Source organism: Scomber scombrus, chromosome 19, assembly GCF_963691925.1.
Source record: "Scomber scombrus chromosome 19, fScoSco1.1, whole genome shotgun sequence".
In the NCBI taxonomy this organism is placed as follows: Eukaryota; Metazoa; Chordata; class Actinopteri; order Scombriformes; family Scombridae; genus Scomber; species Scomber scombrus.
The window spans coordinates 7451414-7472015 of NC_084988.1; the positions used below are offsets into that span (position 1 = coordinate 7451414).

General features: G+C 40.3%; 1 protein-coding gene across 7 annotated transcripts in view; it reads right to left on the reverse strand.

The window, feature by feature from the left end:
- LOC134001064 (DNA (cytosine-5)-methyltransferase 3A-like) overlaps positions 1-20566 on the reverse strand; it is a 48920-nt gene extending 28354 nt beyond the window's left edge. For 4 of the 7 annotated variants that reach the window (XM_062440605.1, XM_062440604.1, XM_062440608.1 and 1 more), the window contains exons 1-6: positions 20495-20566; positions 19058-19274; positions 11621-11728; positions 6656-7010; positions 1744-1790; positions 271-417 (exon numbers count right to left, since the gene is read on the reverse strand). In XM_062440605.1, coding sequence (XP_062296589.1) covers positions 271-417; positions 1744-1790; positions 6656-7010; positions 11621-11728; positions 19058-19132 — 732 coding nt within the window. In that variant the 5' untranslated portion in view covers positions 19133-19274; positions 20495-20566. The remainder of the gene's footprint in view (positions 1-270; positions 418-1743; positions 1791-6655; positions 7011-11620; positions 11729-19057; positions 19275-20494) is intronic. The other 3 variants (XM_062440606.1, XM_062440610.1, XM_062440609.1) reach the window with 1 other exon arrangement.
- Between the last annotated feature and the right edge of the window lie 36 nt (positions 20567-20602).

Sequence of the window (20602 nt, forward strand, 5' to 3'; positions counted from 1 at the left end):
TCACTGCAGCTGCATGTGATTCCTCCTCTACTAATACAGTAGACCGAACAAAGCCAGGAAATGTAGGAGTCGACCGAGCAAATAGCCCTGGAAATCCACTGAAATAAATGGTACCTTCATGAGATATCAAATGACCCATCAAATACACTTGGCGATGAACACACGACAAGCCCTAACCTGAACCCTGGCAGCTGTAGTCCATGCCTGTTGCTCACCCTGCTGTCTATCGTCCCCCTGAGACGGTGGCTGGGACAGAGTTGGGGTACTCACCTCCATCTTCCACTTGGCCAGCCACTCCTCTCTGGTCCGCTTGTTAATGTAATAAGGGTCACCAGCCTGGAAGGTTACTCTGGGCATGGGCCTCTGACGAAGGCCGATCTCCCAACCAACTCCCCTTCGCAGCCTCCCTCGACCTGCCTGTTTAAGATGTTACAAAAAAAAAGTTAGCTACTTGTTTTTGATTCTCTCTCTCGCAGGGAAGCAAATCTGTGCGTCCAATCTGTCCTAAAGCCTGTGAGACAGACTCTAGTTAACAAGTGAGTAATTTTCTGTTGAAACAATGGGGTTGTCTAATTTCTAAAACAATGATTACTCACATGTTGGTTTGCTGTGCTATGGTGCTATCAACTTGTCATTGCTTGCAGCAATAATTGATGCCACAGTCTCTAATCACAACTCCCTGGCAACAGTCTCAAGGTCACCTGCACCAACTGATACAAGAAGCTCCCAAGTGTATTTGATATTTCAAATCTATAGACCATTAGGTACCATTTCTTTCACAAGTCCAAAGGCAAGAGAACTACTCAATTTTTCTGGACCTTGATGATATGCAACTATGCAGAGCCTCTAGTCTAGCAATGGTGAACATACGGTATACATGCAGTGCAAGCTTTCGCCATACTTTTGTGAAGGAGGAAAAACGTTCTTTTTCATTTTCGTGCAGAGTTAGATGACAACCACTTTCATATGTGTCCCTTCAACGTGAAGCTGAAGCCAGCAGCATTTAGCTTAACTTAGCATACAGACTGGTAGCAGAAGAGAAACAGCTAGCCTGGTTCTGTCCAAAGGTAACAAAATCCACCTACCAGCCCCTCTAAAACTCATTAATGAACATGTTATAGCTTTGTTTAAGCCAAACAAAAATGAGTAAAAACAAGTTGTGTTACAAGGAGTTATGTTACATATTACTAACTTTGGACAGAGCCAGACTAGCTGTTTTCCTTTGCTGCCAATCTTTATGCTAAACTAATCTGATTGGCTGCTGGCTCCAGCTTCGTACTGAATGAACAGATTTCAGATTGGTATCAATCTTCTCTTGTAACTATTGGCAAGAAAGTGTATACAAAATGTCAGACTATTCCTGCCCAGTTAAAATCATGCACAACAACACCTAAATCTCCCCTCATAAAGCATACAAGCTGTCCTACAATCAAAAGTATGTAATAAAACAAAAAGGAGGACATTTCTGAATGAGTTGACACTTTGATAAAATATCCGTATGATCAGGTGAGGACTCTTGTTATAGTTAGTATTTCTGTCAGTTTGCAAGGCAAGAAAAGTGCTTCTGCCTTCGTGCAACCCAGCACCTTGGCTATCCGTCATGCTGGCAAGCAGGGGATTCACGGTTGGTGACAGGTCGGTAATTCACCCCCAAAAGGAAGCTAAAGCCCTGGCAAGTGTGAAAGACACCTCAAGAGTTACATCAGCCCAGAGAACAAAGACACAACAGAGCAGAAATCTTACCTCGGTCTTGACTGCATCACCGCCGTCCTCCTCCTTGTGCTCCACATCTAGAGAGAAGACAGCGACACAATGGATGGCCTGAATCATTCATAGGAGAGTGGAAATTGGCCACATCGGTTTTCCTCGTATCTGTGTTAAACTTGAGTGGCCTCTCATTCATCAATAAACCATATGACACATTTATTAACCCAAATTGTTAAGATCGCCCTTCACATCATCCCATTAACAATGCCTTTGATCAAATAAAAGTCAAATTGATAAACTGCTCCGATACTGGCTCAGGAAAGTCCTTAAGCGTGTTCATAGTGCAAATTCGTCTGGGTTCGGGGAATTTTGTGCATTTAGGTGCCATATGAAGGTTTGATGCAACCCAGAGGGTTTGGAGTGGCTGCCCAAGTTATGATGAGTGTGGAGAGGGGCCAGGTTTACTTTGGCAAATGTCACACTTCTGACCTTATATCCCCCCTTCATGAGAGACACAGCTGGTTGCTATTAGCATGGCCCCTCCCACGCCGCTGACACTGAGCCGTAAAGGCAACAATATACTGCTTCACTTCTGTGACTCTGGGGCCATATATAATCTCCCTGCCAATCTCCACAGAATCTACAGGATCAAAACATGAGTCTCTTCTTGCTGCAGTTGAGTTATGTAGAAGTGGACTGCAGCAATACACAGAGGCTAGTATTTGTCTGCATTTTGAACAGAAAATGGCGCTAGAGCCGACAATAATTATGCGTATTACAGTAGTGAAAAGTAATATATTTATACAAAAACCCTATTTAAGTACATTTTTTGGTACACATACTTAATGCACTTAAGTACTTTCTTGGCCTCCGAAACAGCGCAACAGCTAAACAATTTCACCACAAGGTCCATTTAGTAGCTGTTCTGGAGCTTTCTATCATATCACATGATCTACATTACCAGTGTTCACTGGACAGTGGCACATAATGAGCTGCAATCTTTTCAATACTGATTCATCTGGATTATTTTCTCAATTAATTAATCAACAGATCAATCTATAAAATGTTAGAAAATGATGAAAATTCCAGGGTGATGTTCTCTGATTGCTTGTCTTGTCCCACCAGTCCATAACCCAAAATGATTCATCTTATAGTTATGGAAGATTTACATTTTAGAAGCTGGGACCAGTACATTTTTGGGCATTTTTGCTTAATCAGTGACTTAAACAATAAAACAATAAACAATTATAATCATCAACTTATTGTTAGGACTTTAATAGTGAGTAGCACTAGCGGCTCTCGTAATACCATCAGTGTATTCTGTAGCTTCTACTTCTGTACTTAAGGGCACAGTCAAAAGCCAGGACCATTTGTAAAGTGACCTCTACTTTCCCATCAAACTGACTTAAATTGTTCACGCATGCCTACAAACACCGCCTACTACGTAGCCTTTGTTGCTAAATTTGCCCATGTTGCCCACTTGCATATTACAGATCAGTTTCAGGCCTTAACATGTACAGATGCATTCAAAAAGTTAACATTTTTAATAAAGAAAGAGAAAAATAAGTGAAATTCTACTTCTACTGTTTGTTCAGCCTCTAGATGTTGAACTTTTGTACATAAATCATGTAAAAATATTCCAGTAGAGCCTCAGAATACCAATGTAGACCTGGAAATGTTTATGATATGTCACCTTCAAGCAACATTTTTTCAAACAAGGCTTTTAGTTGTAGTTGATCTTTTTTTTTAAATTGAGGAACTGTTACTTTTAATTAAGTAAAGGATCTAAATACTAAATGCCACTGATGGATCGTAAGCCTTCAAAACTCTTGAATACTATCAGCCCCTTCCTTATCAAGATAAATATTGTGCACAGGAAAGAGAATGCCCATACATACAGAGGAAGTTGCAAAACCAAAAGTGAGAAGTGCAGCAGCAGGGTAAACGATGATCAAAAATAGCACAGAAATGCGCGCTGAAACCGCAGTCTAATAAAAATGTCTTAAACATAATAAAAGCTACAGTTGGGATTTCCCATTAACCTGGCCATGATTTTTAAATCTGAAGGTCCACAACAACATGGGCATGTTACTCATTCAGCATTGTTTTCCTGTGTTCAGTAGAGCAGAGAGGGGTTAGCCAGGGAGCATGGATACCACCCAACTGAAACACTAGGAAGGCAGTCAGGATTCATGATTCATGAAAGGTTTTTCACCCTCAGCTGCAGCAGAAAAACAGATAAGGAGGCCAAAATCCGTTTCATCACAGAAGCCAAGAAGACCAACACCTTTGGTATTTTCACAATGTTTAATTTGAATGTAAGCAATTGTATCTAAAAGTGTGCAGGCTCAGTGCTATGACACCAGTGGAGTGTACACACATCATTCAGGGCAGCTGTGCCCTAAATTAGCATGATGGCACAGCCTGAGTAAACATGGCTATCTGCTGAGTCCGAGCCTAAACACTATCATAACACTTGAGGGCTGAGAGGCTAAGGACAACTTTTGATAGCATGTTTTCTGCACAGCCAACACTGGCTTGTCAGTGAAGTACCCTACAGACCTGTCCAAACAATAGTCCGCTCTCTTAGCAGCCTCTTCAAGTTGGTTCCATGTGTAGCTGAGCCCCCTGTCTCTCCCTCCCCCTTGCTCTTTTTTTCCATCCCTCTCTTTCCTGGTCTCCTCTTCCTCATCGAGAATAAGTGACTATATAACAAATCGGTGAGGCGGTGCAGACTGCCAAGGTCACTGGGTTTGGGAGGGGAGCTGGCTAATGTTGCCCACAGAGAGTATACCTTGCCAGTTTGAGTGGGTTCCAGCTCTCGTATTGCTGGAGCTCAGTTCCACTCCAGCCGGAGCTCAAATCCTTCCTGTGCCCTCCAGATGGATAACAGAAACCCTGTTTAGCTGGCTATCGATCCACCACACTGCCTCCCACCAAGGTCTCTCCTCTCTGAGATGAATATACCAGCACTCCCTCTATTCAAACTTTAACTATGGGATAAATATCTTCCTGCATGTCTATGTTTGTGTGACTTGGATTAGTTGTTAAGGTAAATCTAATCTTTCTATTGATACAATCTCAATTAAAAGTCTTTTTTAAGATTGCACATGTCCACTCCTGTTGGTCTTTGCGCCACGGCCGCCCGCCGGCACTCACAATCTCTTGTACTAACCTGCAATCTGAGTGCCTTTTACTGACTCATTCCTACAAATACTTTTTAATGTCTAGACTGCAAGAAACCATATTAATGTTGTTTCAGTGTTTCACATACATCAAGCATTTCTTCAAAATACCAATTGTTGCACAAGCCTGCAAACAACAAACTATCCAGCCTGCATCATGATCACACACTGAAACATGGCTGCTGATACCTGCCTGCAGCCTTCAAAGAATAAAATGTGTCACCAACATCTGTGGCAGGTGGAGCTGCGGACCCTGCATGTGAAAGTCTTTGACTTTGTGGCTAACTGTTTATGCTGAACACCTAGTTTCTCTTTCTGCTCATTCGTAACAGTCTAATGTTTTTTTAATTCTGTTGAAAATGTGAAATACATCACTTCTTTTTGAGTGTCTTTTTTAGATTTTTTTAAAATGTATTTATTATGTTCAAGGTAAACATGTTGAATCCAGATGTTTGTTGCTGTGGCCAGAATATTCATACCTTCAACATACTAAAGATGAGCAGCGTCGGACCCGAATTAAGATTTGAGAGCAGGATTGTGTTTCTGGTTCGGAAAGCCCATTTTGATCCATTCAAACCACAAGCAAACAGAGATCCTGATTCTTGCTTTCAAGTAAAGTAACAGATCCTAGAAGTACAGATCAGGTGGATAGAGAGTGCAGACTTAGTTTGTAAAGAGTTCTGGGCACTACGCCATCCACCTGGCAGGGCCCCCTGACGGGGAGGTGGCCACAACAGAGACCTGCCAGCTCCCAACAGAGGCTCGTTGCCAGGAGACGAGTCGCTCCTCCCCTGGCTTTATTTACTGCACTCCTCATCAAGGTCATAGCTGATGTCGCTACGGCCGAGAGAGGGGCGAGTGTGGCACGTGGCTGAGAGAGAGAGAGATAGATAGATAGGGCTAAAAAGCAGGAGAGGGGGTGGGCGGCTAAGTGATATGTTTAATCACCATCTTGGACTTAAAACTATCTGTCAGCACAACTCTAGCCCAACAATGCCCTCTCTGATGTATATCATCTCTCTGCGCTGAGTGACGCATTGTGGCTGGTGCTGATTCAGTGCTGTGTGCCCAAATTCAGTTTGAAAATGTTTGCATGATAAAAATGTCAAATAATTTTAATTTTATGTTATTTTAGAATTTTTAGAAAACCACAACAAGTAAGGTTACTTCTTTAAAAAAAAAATGTAACTGTTATATATGTTATATATTGAGGACATTAATAATCCAACCAATTACTGTCTTAAATAATCATTTGCTCAACAAAAAATGAAAAATGCCCAAGTGGCGCCTTCATTTCAAATTTGGTCTGCTTTCTAGTTCTTTCATACTGGAGCTGCCTCCTTCTGCATCCTAACTTCTTCCATCTTGGTCACATGGGGCATGCTGCACATTCAAACATCAGCTGGTTGAACATATTGAAAGAGTTTGGTAACCCACACCGAGACATTCAGATGAAGTGAAATATTGCATACATAACATTCAATATAATATTTATAAGTTGATTATTGGCAGTATAACCGTAATTATGTCTGATTTATTTATAGCAGCCCTGTATCATGACTGCAACAGTCTTAGCCTCCTTGTTTCTAATCCTGGCAGTGTCAGTGCCGAGTCGAGCTGCACGGACCCATTCACTCTGACATCCATTTACAGTTCATTACTCAACATCTTGTACTAGTCACATGCACATGTCTTTCCCTGCTGGATCCACGGAGAGCAGATCAAAAGATAGCAAAGCTGAACAAGCAGAAGCCAAAACTCACATTTGGTTGGGCGCTCCAGTTTCCGCCTCCCTCGTTTCTTACGCGGTGTCGTCCGGCTGTCGTCCTTGTGTTTCTCTGAGTCCTGCTCGTCCTGGCTTGGCAGGAATCCGTTCTCCTGGGAAGGGCTCAGGCTCTGACCCTGGGAGCTGTCCTCTGCCCGGCAAGAGGAAGGGTCTCTCGGGATCCCGTTCTCCACTTCCTTCTTCTCCTGTTTGGGGAAGCAGGCGTCAGACGTCCTGTCTCTGTGCCCGCCCATGTCTCCATTGTGGACCTGTGCCATGGACGGCCTTCCCACCCCAGTGTAGCTGTTGTTGCCCACACCCACACCATCTTTGAAAGAGCCACAGCTCTCGACCTGCAGGGAAGAGAAGAGGAGGTTGAAATGTTAACATCCTGACAATCTTTCAGCTTTAGTGATTACAGTAGCACTATGTTCCAGTTTGATATTTGAAGGTGTACAACAGTGTTGTGCCTGTCAGCAGTTATGACATATTACTGGATATACTGTAGCCAGCTGTGCAGTAAACAAAACATTCAGGATTTACAACAAATCAGCCAGTGCACTTGAAAAAAGGTCATCTAAGTGAGTAAAAATAAGACAGTTGGCACCATCTGAGCGACTATAAGCACTTTTCAGCCTCTGTTGGCTAAATCGGCTATTTGAAAGAAAATGTGAATTAAAGCATTCATCCATTTCATATTAGATAAGCTTAATTTCATCCCTTAAGCCTCTTCAACCTTATCTGGACAGAATCAAACATGGAGCTCAACTTCTACACTAATTAGTCAGTGAATTATGGCATTTCCCATTCAGCTCTGTTAAACTAGAGTTGTAAACTTCAAAGCTGTGCCAGTAAATCTGCTGTACAGCCATTAAGTTGCGAGTGAGGGGAGAGAAGGCAGAGGGGGGTTGGGGGGGGGGGGGGGGGGGGGGGGGGGTAACATTACAGTTCATCAGGTACACTACTGAGCTTCCTGTAGTCAAGCATTCTTCATTACAGCAGCACGGAAATATGTCAAAAGAATGTTGGCTGTTTGACAACGAAGACGCTTTTCGCTCCGTCCAGTATGAAACGCCCAGTTAAACTATTTCATTCTATGCAGAGGAGTTACTCTAGTAAGAGAGAGCTGACCTACATATAAACCTGCAGTTTAACTTAGAGCTGCAGACATGCGGCTCTTACACCTCGCCTCGCCTAAAAAGAAGCACAGACAGTCTTGAAAGACCTAGAAAAAAATTCCTTTCAACTCTAAATGTTTGAATAAACGTGACACGTGCTGTGTGTCTCGATAGTGTCTCTGCTCCCGCCTAAAAATAGCCATAAAAGCACACTTTCTCAGACAATCCCATTACTGGGTCACTGGGAGCAGAAATTGGAGCACGTCTTGTGAGATCAGACTGTCAACACTTATGACAGCAGTGCTGAAGCTTTCATCTCCTGCAAATGTAGGTAGAGCACTTTGTAATTCAGGCAAGCGACCGTAGGAGGCATTTGTCTTTCAGCAGATACTATTTAGCAAAAAGACGACCCTATAACTAGAAGCCGAAAGGTAATAGGCAAACACCATGTAAAACTTGCTTTATTGTGACCCAGAGACCTATAACATGTGACGTCTGTGTAATGAATGCAATGCAAATTATGTGAAACAGAGTGCCTTCGAAAAAAAAAAATCAGTGAAAGTCATAAAGTATCATAAAACAAAGCTACATCAAGCCAAACTTGGTTTTTAAGAATTCCTGACAGGCCGCAAACTCTAAATGACTTCATCATTGTAGTAACTGAGAACAAATTAACTGTAAACGGTGAACAGTTCCTCTCATACAAAGAGCGGCGCTCTGCTAAATGTGTTTGACATGATGAATGAAAACAACAAACCCGCAGCTCAGTCATTATTAATATCCTGACTCAATTCAAAACTAGAAAAAGAGGCTGCGGAGTGTGTGAGAGTTCAGGCAAACACACACACGAAAGCAAACAGACACACACAGAAAAACACATGAACAAACTCAGGCAACATGCTCACATACACACATGAACACACACACACACACACACACACACACACAGGCAGCACACACAACTGTTGCTAAAAGAATTACACAACAGATTAGTGACCCAGTGAACTACATGCGGCCCCTGTCAGAGGTCAAAGGTCACAGTCGAAGAAATCAGGTGGCTTAGACAAGCAGACAGAGGTCGAACAGAACACTGACAACCTGATCCAATTTACTGCTGCAGCATGACAACCTGCACACCTCCAGCATGTAGTGCTACATAAGAAGATGGATAGACTATTTATTACAGTTAAGTTCATTAATGCTTTGTTTTCTTAAAAATACACATTTATATGTATAGAATATATCTGTAGGTATGTGTATATTGATATATATCTGTGGGTAAATGTGTATATTTGTGAGACAGCTAGCAGGCTAGTACACTATATGATAATAAAGTTATACGATTAATCATTCAGTAGATCAGTAGACAACTACTATTTTGAGAATCCAGTCATCATTTAAGTAATTTTTAAAGTGCTAGACATTGCCTTGTTTCAGTTTCTGCTTTTGAGGATTTCCTGCTTTTCTTCGTCTAATATGATATTAAGTTATTATAAATTGTTAATATATTCCGATTTTTGACAGTTGGTTGGAAAAAAAAGAAAAAAAATCCCCTTAGGGCTTTAGAGAAGTGTGACGAGCATTATTCAGTATTCTCTGTTATATTAGAGGCCAAACAATTATTAGATCATTAAAATAACCTACAGATTAATTAATAATGAGAATAATCATTGGATGTGACCCTAATTGATTTTACTCAGTGGAATGACTTCAAATAAGCACTACCACTGCCTTCAGATATCTTTTAAAAAAATAATATTGTGACATACTGTGAAGCATATGCTTAATTGCTTTCTTGCTAAGATATAAATGAGAAGATTAATACCACTCTTGTGTCTGCACAAGGAGCTACAGCCAGCAGCCACTTAGCTCAGCTTAGCATAAAGAGTGAAAATAGGGTGAAACAGCTAACCTGGCTCTGTCAAAAGGTAACAAAATCCACCTACCAGCACCTCAAAAGCTCTTAACCCATTATATCTCATTCATTTAAATGTTAAATATTCATATTAAACAAAAAAATATAAAAGCAACAATTTGTTTAAATTAATCTCTCATAGGTTTTAGGCTTATGATTAATTTAGTACATATGAATTTCTGAAACCCCAGCTTAGCATTTTTTGAACCTCCTACACTAACAAGCTAAAGGCCCCTAATATAACAGTCTGGACTCATTATAGTTAAAAGCAGGAACAGAAGTTAATGTTTAAAACATAAAACCCTGTGAACTGAAGTCAATGATTAAATACTGAAATTCTTTGTTGTCTTTTTTCTAGCAGTCATTTAACTGTTTCTATGAAAACTTAATGTGACCTCATCAGTGGCATTTGTGTGCTTTTGTGGACAATTAACACAAACACTAAAGGCTCAAAGCTGGTGTTATATCACCACTAGCAGCTATTATACCAGCTTTACCTGTTTTTTTAACCTTACAACTAAAAATTAGCACAAAAAGGACTTCAGTAGTCACAACAATTATCATGAAGGTCTTTTGACAAAATTTTAACAGGCAAATGCATGCTTGAGTGACTGTCTCATTAAGAAAACAACAACAACATGGAAACACCTTTGTGACGGACATGTCTGGCACATGTGGTGATCCCCTGCAGCTGTGAAAACCCTTACTGAGGTGCCCATTTTTATCTGTTATTGGTACTACTACTCAGCTTCTTTAAATATGCCCTCCAGCATATCCCATATATTATCTGTAAACATTTTTGTAATCCATTTTTTGGTTTGTTGAATCACACTGATAAAATTAATTAACATGATTTTAAACAGAGGCTTATGCAAATGATAACATCTCAGGGAAAAACTAAAAAACCCAAACCAGATACATGTTGGCCCAAGAGTCATTATTAAATCAGGGCCTTTTATAGTACAAAAGGCATGACAAACAGATTGCAAATGGTGTTGGTGTAGTGTTGCGAGAAATATGGCGGAAAGACTACGTGATGTTTATGCATGAGTACAAAGTGGTTCAAAACAGGTACAGGTTCACAGGTTTCTGAAGGCTGAAACAAGCAACAACACATTTACGCATTGAAGCTGCTCATAACCTTGTTTCGATTGACAACACTTTAACACTTTCAATGTAATCACTGCTGTCAGTCTCATTCACTTATTCATCTTTTTTTGGCAAGAGTTAGATGAGAGGATTGTTACTGCTCTTATGACTTTACATTAAATATGAAGCTGAAGACAGCAGCCTGTTAGCTTAGCTTAGCTTACTTACTTACAACGTGTCGTTTCTGCACGTTGGCTTTTGTACAAATTAAACAGATGGGACTCAATTATTAATAAGGGAGCTTTAAAGGGGCTTGTATGTGGATTTTTTTAACCTTCAGACAGAGCCAAGCTAGCTTTTTGCACGTTTCTTTGTGCTAAGCTAACCGGCTGCTGGCTCCAGCTACACAGAGTATTTACAGTGGCATAAATCACTTTTGGCAAGAAAGTGAATAAGCCTGTTTTCTAAAACTGGAACTTTTCCTTTTAAATGTGTCCATTCTTATTTTATGTTTATTGAAAATATCATAATTACAACTGATAATATATTAGTGTATGTCTTATTTCCACTGTCAACAAGTGCACAAAACTATATTATTGCAGGTAAGGTAAAGTAAGGTTTAAAATGAGGTTTCAATACTGAACAAACTAAATTAATAAATTAAATATTTATAAATGTTAATTAAAAAAAAAAAAAGAAGGTTGATAAAGCTGCTCAAGGACTGACACTAAATATAGCCCAAAAAGTCAATATCTGGCCGGTATATGCTGACAGAAAACCACAAGTATGGATGGATTAGATTAAGCTGTAAAATGTCTGACATGTAAAAATCAACACTCACTGGAAACTGCTTGAGCTTTCGTCCCGGCTTGCCAACTTTACAAGAGGCGCTACTTTTCGCCGACTTCTCCTCTGTCATCAGGTCCATGTCCAGTATTGTGCTCTCACCCTGTGAACAAAAAATAAATAAACCGGGATCAACTAAGAATGCTGAGTGAACTGAGACGTGTGAGAATTGCATGCACATCTTTACAGGTTATTCTTGTACTTGTGCATACAGTAAGTTGAGTGGTTAAAGATGCAGAAGGAGCAATACTAGATCTGCTGGACACACAAAAAGCGGCACAGCACTAAAACACTTGAACTATTGGGAGGTGGGTGGGTGGTGGGGGTGCTGCAGTGGGTCCTTGAGTATCTTTGGCTGAGTGGACAATGAGACAGATAGAAATTGAATGACACGTTCCTTTGAACTAGCCTGAAGTGAAAGCTCCGCAGACGCAGCGCTGACCTTCCACAGACAATCCCCCTCTTGACACCGTTACAAAGACGTCGGCCGGCCCCCACTTTCCCCTGCTGCAATTTCCCTTTGATTAATAAAACTGTCTACCCCCATGAACAAAGCCCCGTGTCCACCACAACCAAGTACCCCTGGGGTTGATGGGAAAAAAGATGATCCTAATGTAGATGCTTTGAGTTTCAATATTGACTGAATAGGACCACCAGCAACAGGTCTGAATGCAAATGAGATTGCAAGGCTGTTCCTGACAGCTGCGGTGGGGGGTGGAGGGCTGGGTCCTTATTAAATTCCTTCAGTATTGAATATGTGAGATTCCCTCGAAGATAAATGGGCTCTCTGCGCTGTAAGGAATCCTGCAACCAAGCACGTCTGCTGACTTGTTAAGTACTTTTATTTATTTTAAACTCAACCACTGTGGCATACGATAATGTGAGGATAGATTACCGGAAGAAGATGCTACATGACTGTCAGGGTTGGGGGTTAAATGCATCAAGATAATTAAATGTCTGGAAAAGCAGCTAGTTACAGAAGAACCTGAAACACCTTGAATTACTCAAAACACAAGATGACACTCTGAATGTGCAGTTAAATTGTGTTCATACATAAAAATAATACCTGAAAACATGTAGAAATGTCAACAAATCAAATTAAGTATTTCTAAAAAACTGCTAAATGTGAAAAGATACAACAAATTAGTTTACAGGAGGTGGAATCACACATGCATCATTTTATTTAGTGAGATTCACTTCGTAAAAAATACTGTAAATAAATCACATTATTTATAGGAAAATAGTGTCTTATTTTTTTTAACTAGTAGCTTGAACCTTAATTGTTTTATTGTTCCTTTTCCTCACTGTCGCTATAAAGGCTTTAAATAATGTCACTCAGTAGAGACATTAGATCAAAACTGCAATTTAATCTGCATTTGAGTGAAAAACTTACACTACATTTTATGCTGACACAAAATCACTGCGCTATCCAGGCAAGGAGTATTTTAGCTACTGAAGATAACATCCTTGTAGGAACTGATCCTGGTCTTTTATGAAAACATGTCATGAAAGGTTTTTTGGGGGGGTGCATGTTTGCATTTATGAGATAGGCAGACAGTAGGGAGCTGACAGGAAATGAGGGGAGAGAGATCAGGGCTGGCATGCATCAAAGGTCCCCAGCTCGTCTCAAATGTCTTAAACCCTGTTGTTGACCTTGGAAATAAGAGTTTGATGAAATAATCATGACTCAAAGTCCACGTAGCTTTTTTTCCAGGGATGATCAAGTGGCCTATGGTGAGATCACAGGTTTGATTTCAGTGTTAAGGTGGGGTCACATGACATTTCTGTTCTCGACAGTTGTCTCCAAAAAAGGATGTCACATTTGTGAAGCAGGTAATAAATAAATATTGATGGGAGTGATCCAGACTGTAAACTGTGTATGAGAGTGACGCTGGAAGTGTGATAATTTACTGACAAGACTACTGTATGTAGTCAGTCATAAGACTACATATGACTGAAATATGTATGAAACGTTTTATGGGAAAACAACACAATATAGACCAAGGGTTAGAAATAAAAGGAAAAAAAAGTTATTTACTTCCATGACAGAAAAATGCAAAAACATAGAAAAAGATGAACTGAACTGAAAATCAGCCCAAAACATTGTCACATGTACACACTCAATAAATATAAGTTCTAGCATTTCGACCATATAATTACAAAAAGTGCATTTGTCTTCTATATCATGTATATAATACAAATAATGGCATTTATTGGGTAATATCTCTGTGTGGTTTTAAAGAAAACTTCTTTGATTTGTTAGGCAACACATAAATGAGTTTCTGAAGAAGATAGAAATACTGTGAACAGTAGTCATTGAGATGACACTGAATCTTTTTCAGCAGTGTGCTGGCCCAGAGTGACGATAATCAATATTATTAAATAATGATCATTATTACATATTATTAGGTTCTCTTTTTGTCATACATGCATTTTCTGAACATAGTCATTTTTGTCCGTGCAAAGATAACTATGTGATATTTACACAATTAATCAAGGCAGACAATAACTAGATTCAAGACATTTATTAGGCTTATCATTTAATACATTTTATCATATCATACATAACACAACCAATATGATTGGCTTATGCACATGGTGATAAATATGTAAAGTAAATACAGACACCGGAAACAAAAAGTCTGACTGATTGTGGTCCAGTCAGAGCTGAGGGCTGAGTCTGCAGTCTGACCAGAGGAGGCCTGAGGTGAAGGAGGATGACCAGAAAAGTCTGGACAGACGCTGGAAGGAGAGAAGTCAGTATGACAGAAGTGCTGAAAGATTAAAGATGAGACAAGTTCAAGGAGACACTGGACACAGAGTGAAGGCTGTGACTGCTCGGGGTCAGAGGTAATGACGAGAAGACTGAGCAGGTATCAGATGTTTCTGTAGCCTCAGCTGCAGCTACTTCATCCTGCTGTCTGTGCCTCTGCTTTTACCAAGAAAAAAATATAATCACAGATATAAAATACATAAATACAGCAGCTGAATGGACCTGAACTGCACTAATTTCAGACAGAGGAAGACAGAACTAAAGGAAACTACATTTATTGAGCCTGCAGCCTGTTATCAAAACACAGGAGACAGACAAGATTAAGGGTAAGGTGTAAACATGAGAGATAGTCTATTATGAGTGTTAAAGGTCAATAACTTTGTGAAATCTACGTTTACACAAGTATTCTAACAAAGGAAAAGCAAACTATCTCTTCTGTCTTGTGTCAGTATCAGTCTGGAGATATTCCAGATCAGTTTCTGACAGCTCAGACAACAAGTCATTTATATAATTCACATTTCAAATATTACTCAGATACATTGTTTATTTACTGAGTCCGTGTCTACTGCTTATATGACACATTCTGGTGTTGCTTTGTTTATCTCAATTGGTTTATCTGTCTAACAACACACGATGCAGGAGAAAGAGCAGCATGGTCATTTTTTTGTTGTTCATGTTTATAACAAATTAATATTACCATTATCGCATGGAAGGAGTATCAATAATGTTACGTTATGAATATTACCGCTTGAATAGAGGTACGAGACAAAAATTCAGAGATAACAAAAATATCGTCTCTTACCGTTCATGCGGTTTCACAGCGGAGAAACAGCTGAATAAATTTCAGGAACAAACTTACTGAAGGCCAGCAGATGAATATCAGCTCGAACAAAGAAAAGTCTTGCAAGTTTCATTCACCACAAATATAAACACACAAAAATATCTCATATTTGGATAAAAGTTTTCAGCCAAGGTAGTCATAAACTTTGAAAAGTTGCTTCTGCAGTCTTCACTTCCTGTGGAGTCAACGAGTGGAAACACAGACAGTATCACTCTGCCATTGCAACACTGTGGTCAGATGGGTGGGTTTAAGAAATTAACCTAGTCTACAGGCTGCATCTGGACCCTTCTCCACCTATCGCTGACACTACGTGCAAAATGCAATCTGGGGCACTTGGCTGTCCCAAGCTTCTGTGGCCAATGGTGTAACTCCATCAGTCAGTGAATGATGCAGTGAAAGACAGGCACAGGGCTTGCCCCACTATTGCAGTCCAGACCAAAATGGTGATGAAACATACAAAAATAATACCGTCTCTATTTCCTAAACACAGTGCAACAGTGTTTCTGTTGGCTGGACGCGCACATCCACTGGGTCAAAGTGAACTCTGACCTATAAAATCACTGCAGCCTGCTGGACATTGCAACGAAACAGGAAACGCATTCTTGAATTTGTCTGTCGGGCAGGTTTCAGTAGTGAAATGACAAACGGAGCAAATATTGACGTCATGTGACCGCACCTAAACACTGAAATCTGTGGCCTGTCAGATTCTGCAAAACTGGAGGATTAAGAATTGCAAAAATATTGATCTGATCTGATCAAATACTGAGAGGCTATAGTGATGTACAGTTCTTGAATTACACCGGAGCTGAATGGAGTCTTAGCTCCCATTAAAGAGATTTGAGCTTGAGTTTAAGGGGATGCCCAAAAAATTATAAATGATCAACCATTATCTTGTAGCTTTTCTAAAAAACTCTGCAACTGATTTTGTCTCATATGAGACATGTCTGGACATGTACAGGGTGTTTTCTGTGTATTATGACTGTGGGCTGCTTTAGTGTGATATTGTTATGTGCACCTATTCATAAATAATGTGTGAATTTGATGTCAGTGACAGGGCTGCCAACTGGTACTGGTCCATGCATTTTTGGCTACTGGTCCACAGAGATGTTATCAGACAGCACAACACATCTCCTACCCATTCCTCCCCCCTGCCACATCCTACCAGTACAAGTAATGGAGTGAAAACCAAATGTTTGGAATAAGAAAGAAACACCATCCGCTGGTAATTATTGTGTTGTTCTGAGTGAAAAAACAACTCAACATTCTCAAAATGACTTATATTTTTGGATTAATTCATGTTATATTGGGTGTAATGCAGTGTTAGCCTCTTTCTCCCCCTTCCCTCTTAAACTTATGATGTTTTTTATGACAGCCCTCCCCACCCCATTCTGCAAAAGCCACATTAGTAATGTATCTACTCCTATCAGAATTTGTGACCCTATCGAAGATTAGCGCCTGCGGTAACTCCTTTAAAAATGTGTAACCTATAGTATCTTCATACTGTTAAATCACCAATTTTGGTAACAGCAACCAAAATACAATTTGATTCAAAATGTATAAATACAGCCAAAATGTTTGATGAGCTCATGGAAAGTGAGGGGTTGCAAATTACAATTAAACACCAGCCAGAGGTAGAGGATAATGAGATGTCATAAAGGTCCTCTTTATGACATCTCATCATCCTCTACGTCTCTCATGCTGTCCAGTAAAATCAAAAATTCAATAAAAATCCTCCTAAACAAACTGGACTCAGGTGCACACACAGATTCCGACAGGATCTATTAGTTAAATAATTTAAAAAGGTGGAGTATGTAAATGAACACAGGCAGACATTTTAAAGGTCACACCATGTTACATCCTGAGGATGTTTGCTGCAGAAATGGAAATATATCCATCAGCCATTAGTGTGCAGGGCGATGAACTGATTTGCATAAAGAGATGGATATGCTCAGAGAAACTGATGTTGTGATTGATGAGGGTGGTTATAATTGGTAAAAACTTATGTAAAATCTAGAAAAATCATCCTATTAAAAATTATTTAAAATATAAGTGAAAATGTAGAGAGTACCAACCAGCCTTTAAAAGATTACTTTAAATGGAGATATTAATGTGTTTGTAAGAGGCTGTTTTGCAGATGGTGCTGGTTCATTGTGTGATCACTAATAGAAAGACTCGTGCTTCGTTTTTTCTTATCAAGGGGTGCAGGATTTGCATAGATAATAGCATGTTTGAGTGCAGCCTGGTGTGCAGCCTCATTTGGGAACCACTTACATGGATGACACAATTCAGCGGTGCCTGGCACTGCAGGGGCGGCCTACACACACCGCCACAATGTTCATCCAATTCCCAACCTGAGAGCTTGGACGGTCACGCACTGAATGAAAATAACACACCATTTTCACACACAGCTTCACCCTAACATTTTCTGAAAAAGGAACAGAAAGCAGAAATATGATTTGTTGTTGCCTGGAGTGAACCTCACTACATTGTCAATATCTCTGCACTATTTCCGTCCGAGTAGTCGGTTATTTAAGGCAATGTCTGTTGCCAGGCAACAAGACTAAGGGCAGTACTGTGTGATGGGAACGCAGAGGAAGAGGACAGATCCCCCCACAGCAAAAGAGCCGTAGAGCCATTCCAGCTCAGGCTCAACCTACACCAGCCAACGCCCACGTCACCAACCACCATTACAACTGCAACTGTCACATAATACAGCTACACCTCGCAACAGATGCTGCCACCGCTGCCACTGTGGAGCATCAGTGATGCTGCAGTTACACACAGACAGCAATAATGAGTCTGTCTGCATCATGAAAGGTGACATGGCACTCCAAAATACTGCTAGATTCCTCTGTAAAATCGGACTATTTCTTCAATAAACAGACTGAATCAATGCATCTAAGTCTATTCCAGTAAGTCCTTGGATTGCAGAGATCAATAATGTATTAGCTTGATTGAATGATTAACTCCATTCACAAAAAAAGACTGAAATGACTGTAGAAACCACATTTCTCTTATTTTAAGGCTCTATATCAATGTAATATCCACGTAGTAATAGTTTGAACATTTTTTAGTTTTAGTTAAAGGAACAGTGTGTCGGATTTAATGACATCTAGCAGTGAGGTTGCTACAAACTGAATACCCCCGCCTCCCCCACATCCATGCCTTCCTTTCAAGCATTTAGAAGAACCAATGGTGGCAGTGAAACCCACAAAAAAAGGTGAAAGGCCCTCTCTAGAGTCAGTGTTAGGTTTGTCCATTCTGGGCTACTGTAGAAACATGCCGATGCAACATGGTGTGCTCCGTGGAGAAGGACCCGCTCCCTTTTTAGATATAAAAGGTTCATTGAGAAGGTAGCAAAAACATAACGATTCTTATTTTGAGGTGATTATACTCTAATTAAAACTCATTCATGAATATTATATTCCATTTCTACCAGATGCCACTAAATTCAACACACTGCACCTTTAAAATTAATCTCTCATACTCAGACATAACCTCCTCTATAGATATTTTAGGAAAATACTGAGAGGCACACTGTACAGCATTACTGGATGAGCTCAGGGGTGAATAATCTCCTTTTAAATTAATTCTGGTGAGTTTGAGGCCTTTAAAAAATTGCACTTTGCCGTGATGGAGAGTCAAATCCAGCTCAGCTCAAGTCATTCAAAAAGCCCAATCCTGATTGAATCAACTCTTTGAACCCAGCTGGCTATAAAGTTGCGCAATCCCGAGTTATTCACCAGCATACCACGCTGCAGAGGACTCTAATAAATTCCTAAAAGGGAGACTCCTGATATTGCACACATGTTTCTTACCATTCTGTTTCCAGGTGAGTCAGCGTAGTCTGAGCCTTTGAATGAAGCGGTGTTGGTGACAGTGTTGGACGGCATCGTCGAGTCTTACGGTCTGATGGGTAATGTCAGATGATGTAGATGGCGATGTAGATGAGGGAAAGTTTCAGGTGAAAAACTTAACTCAAAAGGAATGAAAAAAAAAAGAAAATGAGAGATGATCCCTCTTCTCTCTGCTCTCCTGCAAGATAAGAAATGAAATTGACATTGCATTACTCATTTGAGACATCTTGGTTTTGTATTAGTGTCATGATGCTTTCAATGACTAAGAGACTGTGATAATCATTCATGCATATTTCTTAAAATCAATTTGTTTACATTTTATTCATAAACAGACACTATCTGAGCATCAGATTTCCTTTTGTTGTGTTCAGGTCATATATAGTAACCTCATAGACTTCTATAGGAAACTGTATCGTATATAGGGCCTAGGCCACTTTTTAACACCACATGGATGTATGGGTGTAACTTACTACAGTATTCGACATGAAATCTCCACTAGTGTGCGCTCAAAACTCTGCATGATGCTGCTAAATAAATTAAGGCTAATCATGTTGTTGGACTAATTTCTATCACCATTAATGTGCCATTTTCACCTTACGTGTGGGTTAAAGTTACTCCAGCAGTCAGCCATGCGCACACAGCCGAGCCAGTTTTAACGCTGAACTCGTAGAAATGATGTGCAAAAAAAAAAGCCCCCACAGGCCTTTATTTAAATATGTATTTATTCATATAGGATATGATCAATTTCCTCTAAGCCAACATAAACTTCTGGTTTATTCAGAGGGTCTAAGAGGCTACTGTAATGAAGTCCTCCTGAAAAAGAATTGCAGGCAACAACCTGAACGTGTTATCTTGAAAAATAATTTATTATAGGGCCACACAGGCTTTTAGTGTCACCGCTTTTTCATGCATATCAAGCTACAATCAGGCCACACGCTCACATAACTGCGATATTACAGACTCTAATGTATTATTCAATTGGCTATGCGTTAAATTGCAAAGTTTCAGACGCCTTTTTGAAGCAGGGGAAGTCTGCAATACTCCTATGACCCGGGGGATTGTGGCTCTTTTACAGGCCACGGCTACTGAAGGATAAATCCCCGTTATTTTTTAATGAGGCCGGTGCTTTTAAGAGTCGCGATCCCCGGTTCCGTAATGCAAATTCGGTCAAGTTCAAGTGCACATCGCGATGTCAAACCAGCACATCTGCACACACAAAAAAAGCTCAAAAAAAAAAAAAAGCAAACGCTAAATCGGTATTTCCCCATTTCCATTGAGCGCCTTCCGCTGCCGCCTCCACTTTCACGTTTTTACTAAGATAGAAATGACCCTGCCTACGTGGTTAGTTGTGGCGGGTTAAACGGATTTTAAACGCGCGGGTTGCTGTGTGTTGGTTACCAGATTTTCCCGTCCCAGGCCTGACCCTTTTTTGTCTCGTACTCCCGGAGCCTCCTTCCTCTTCACTCCCCGTCCTCCACCTCCCCAGCCGGCCAGCACTCCGCCAGA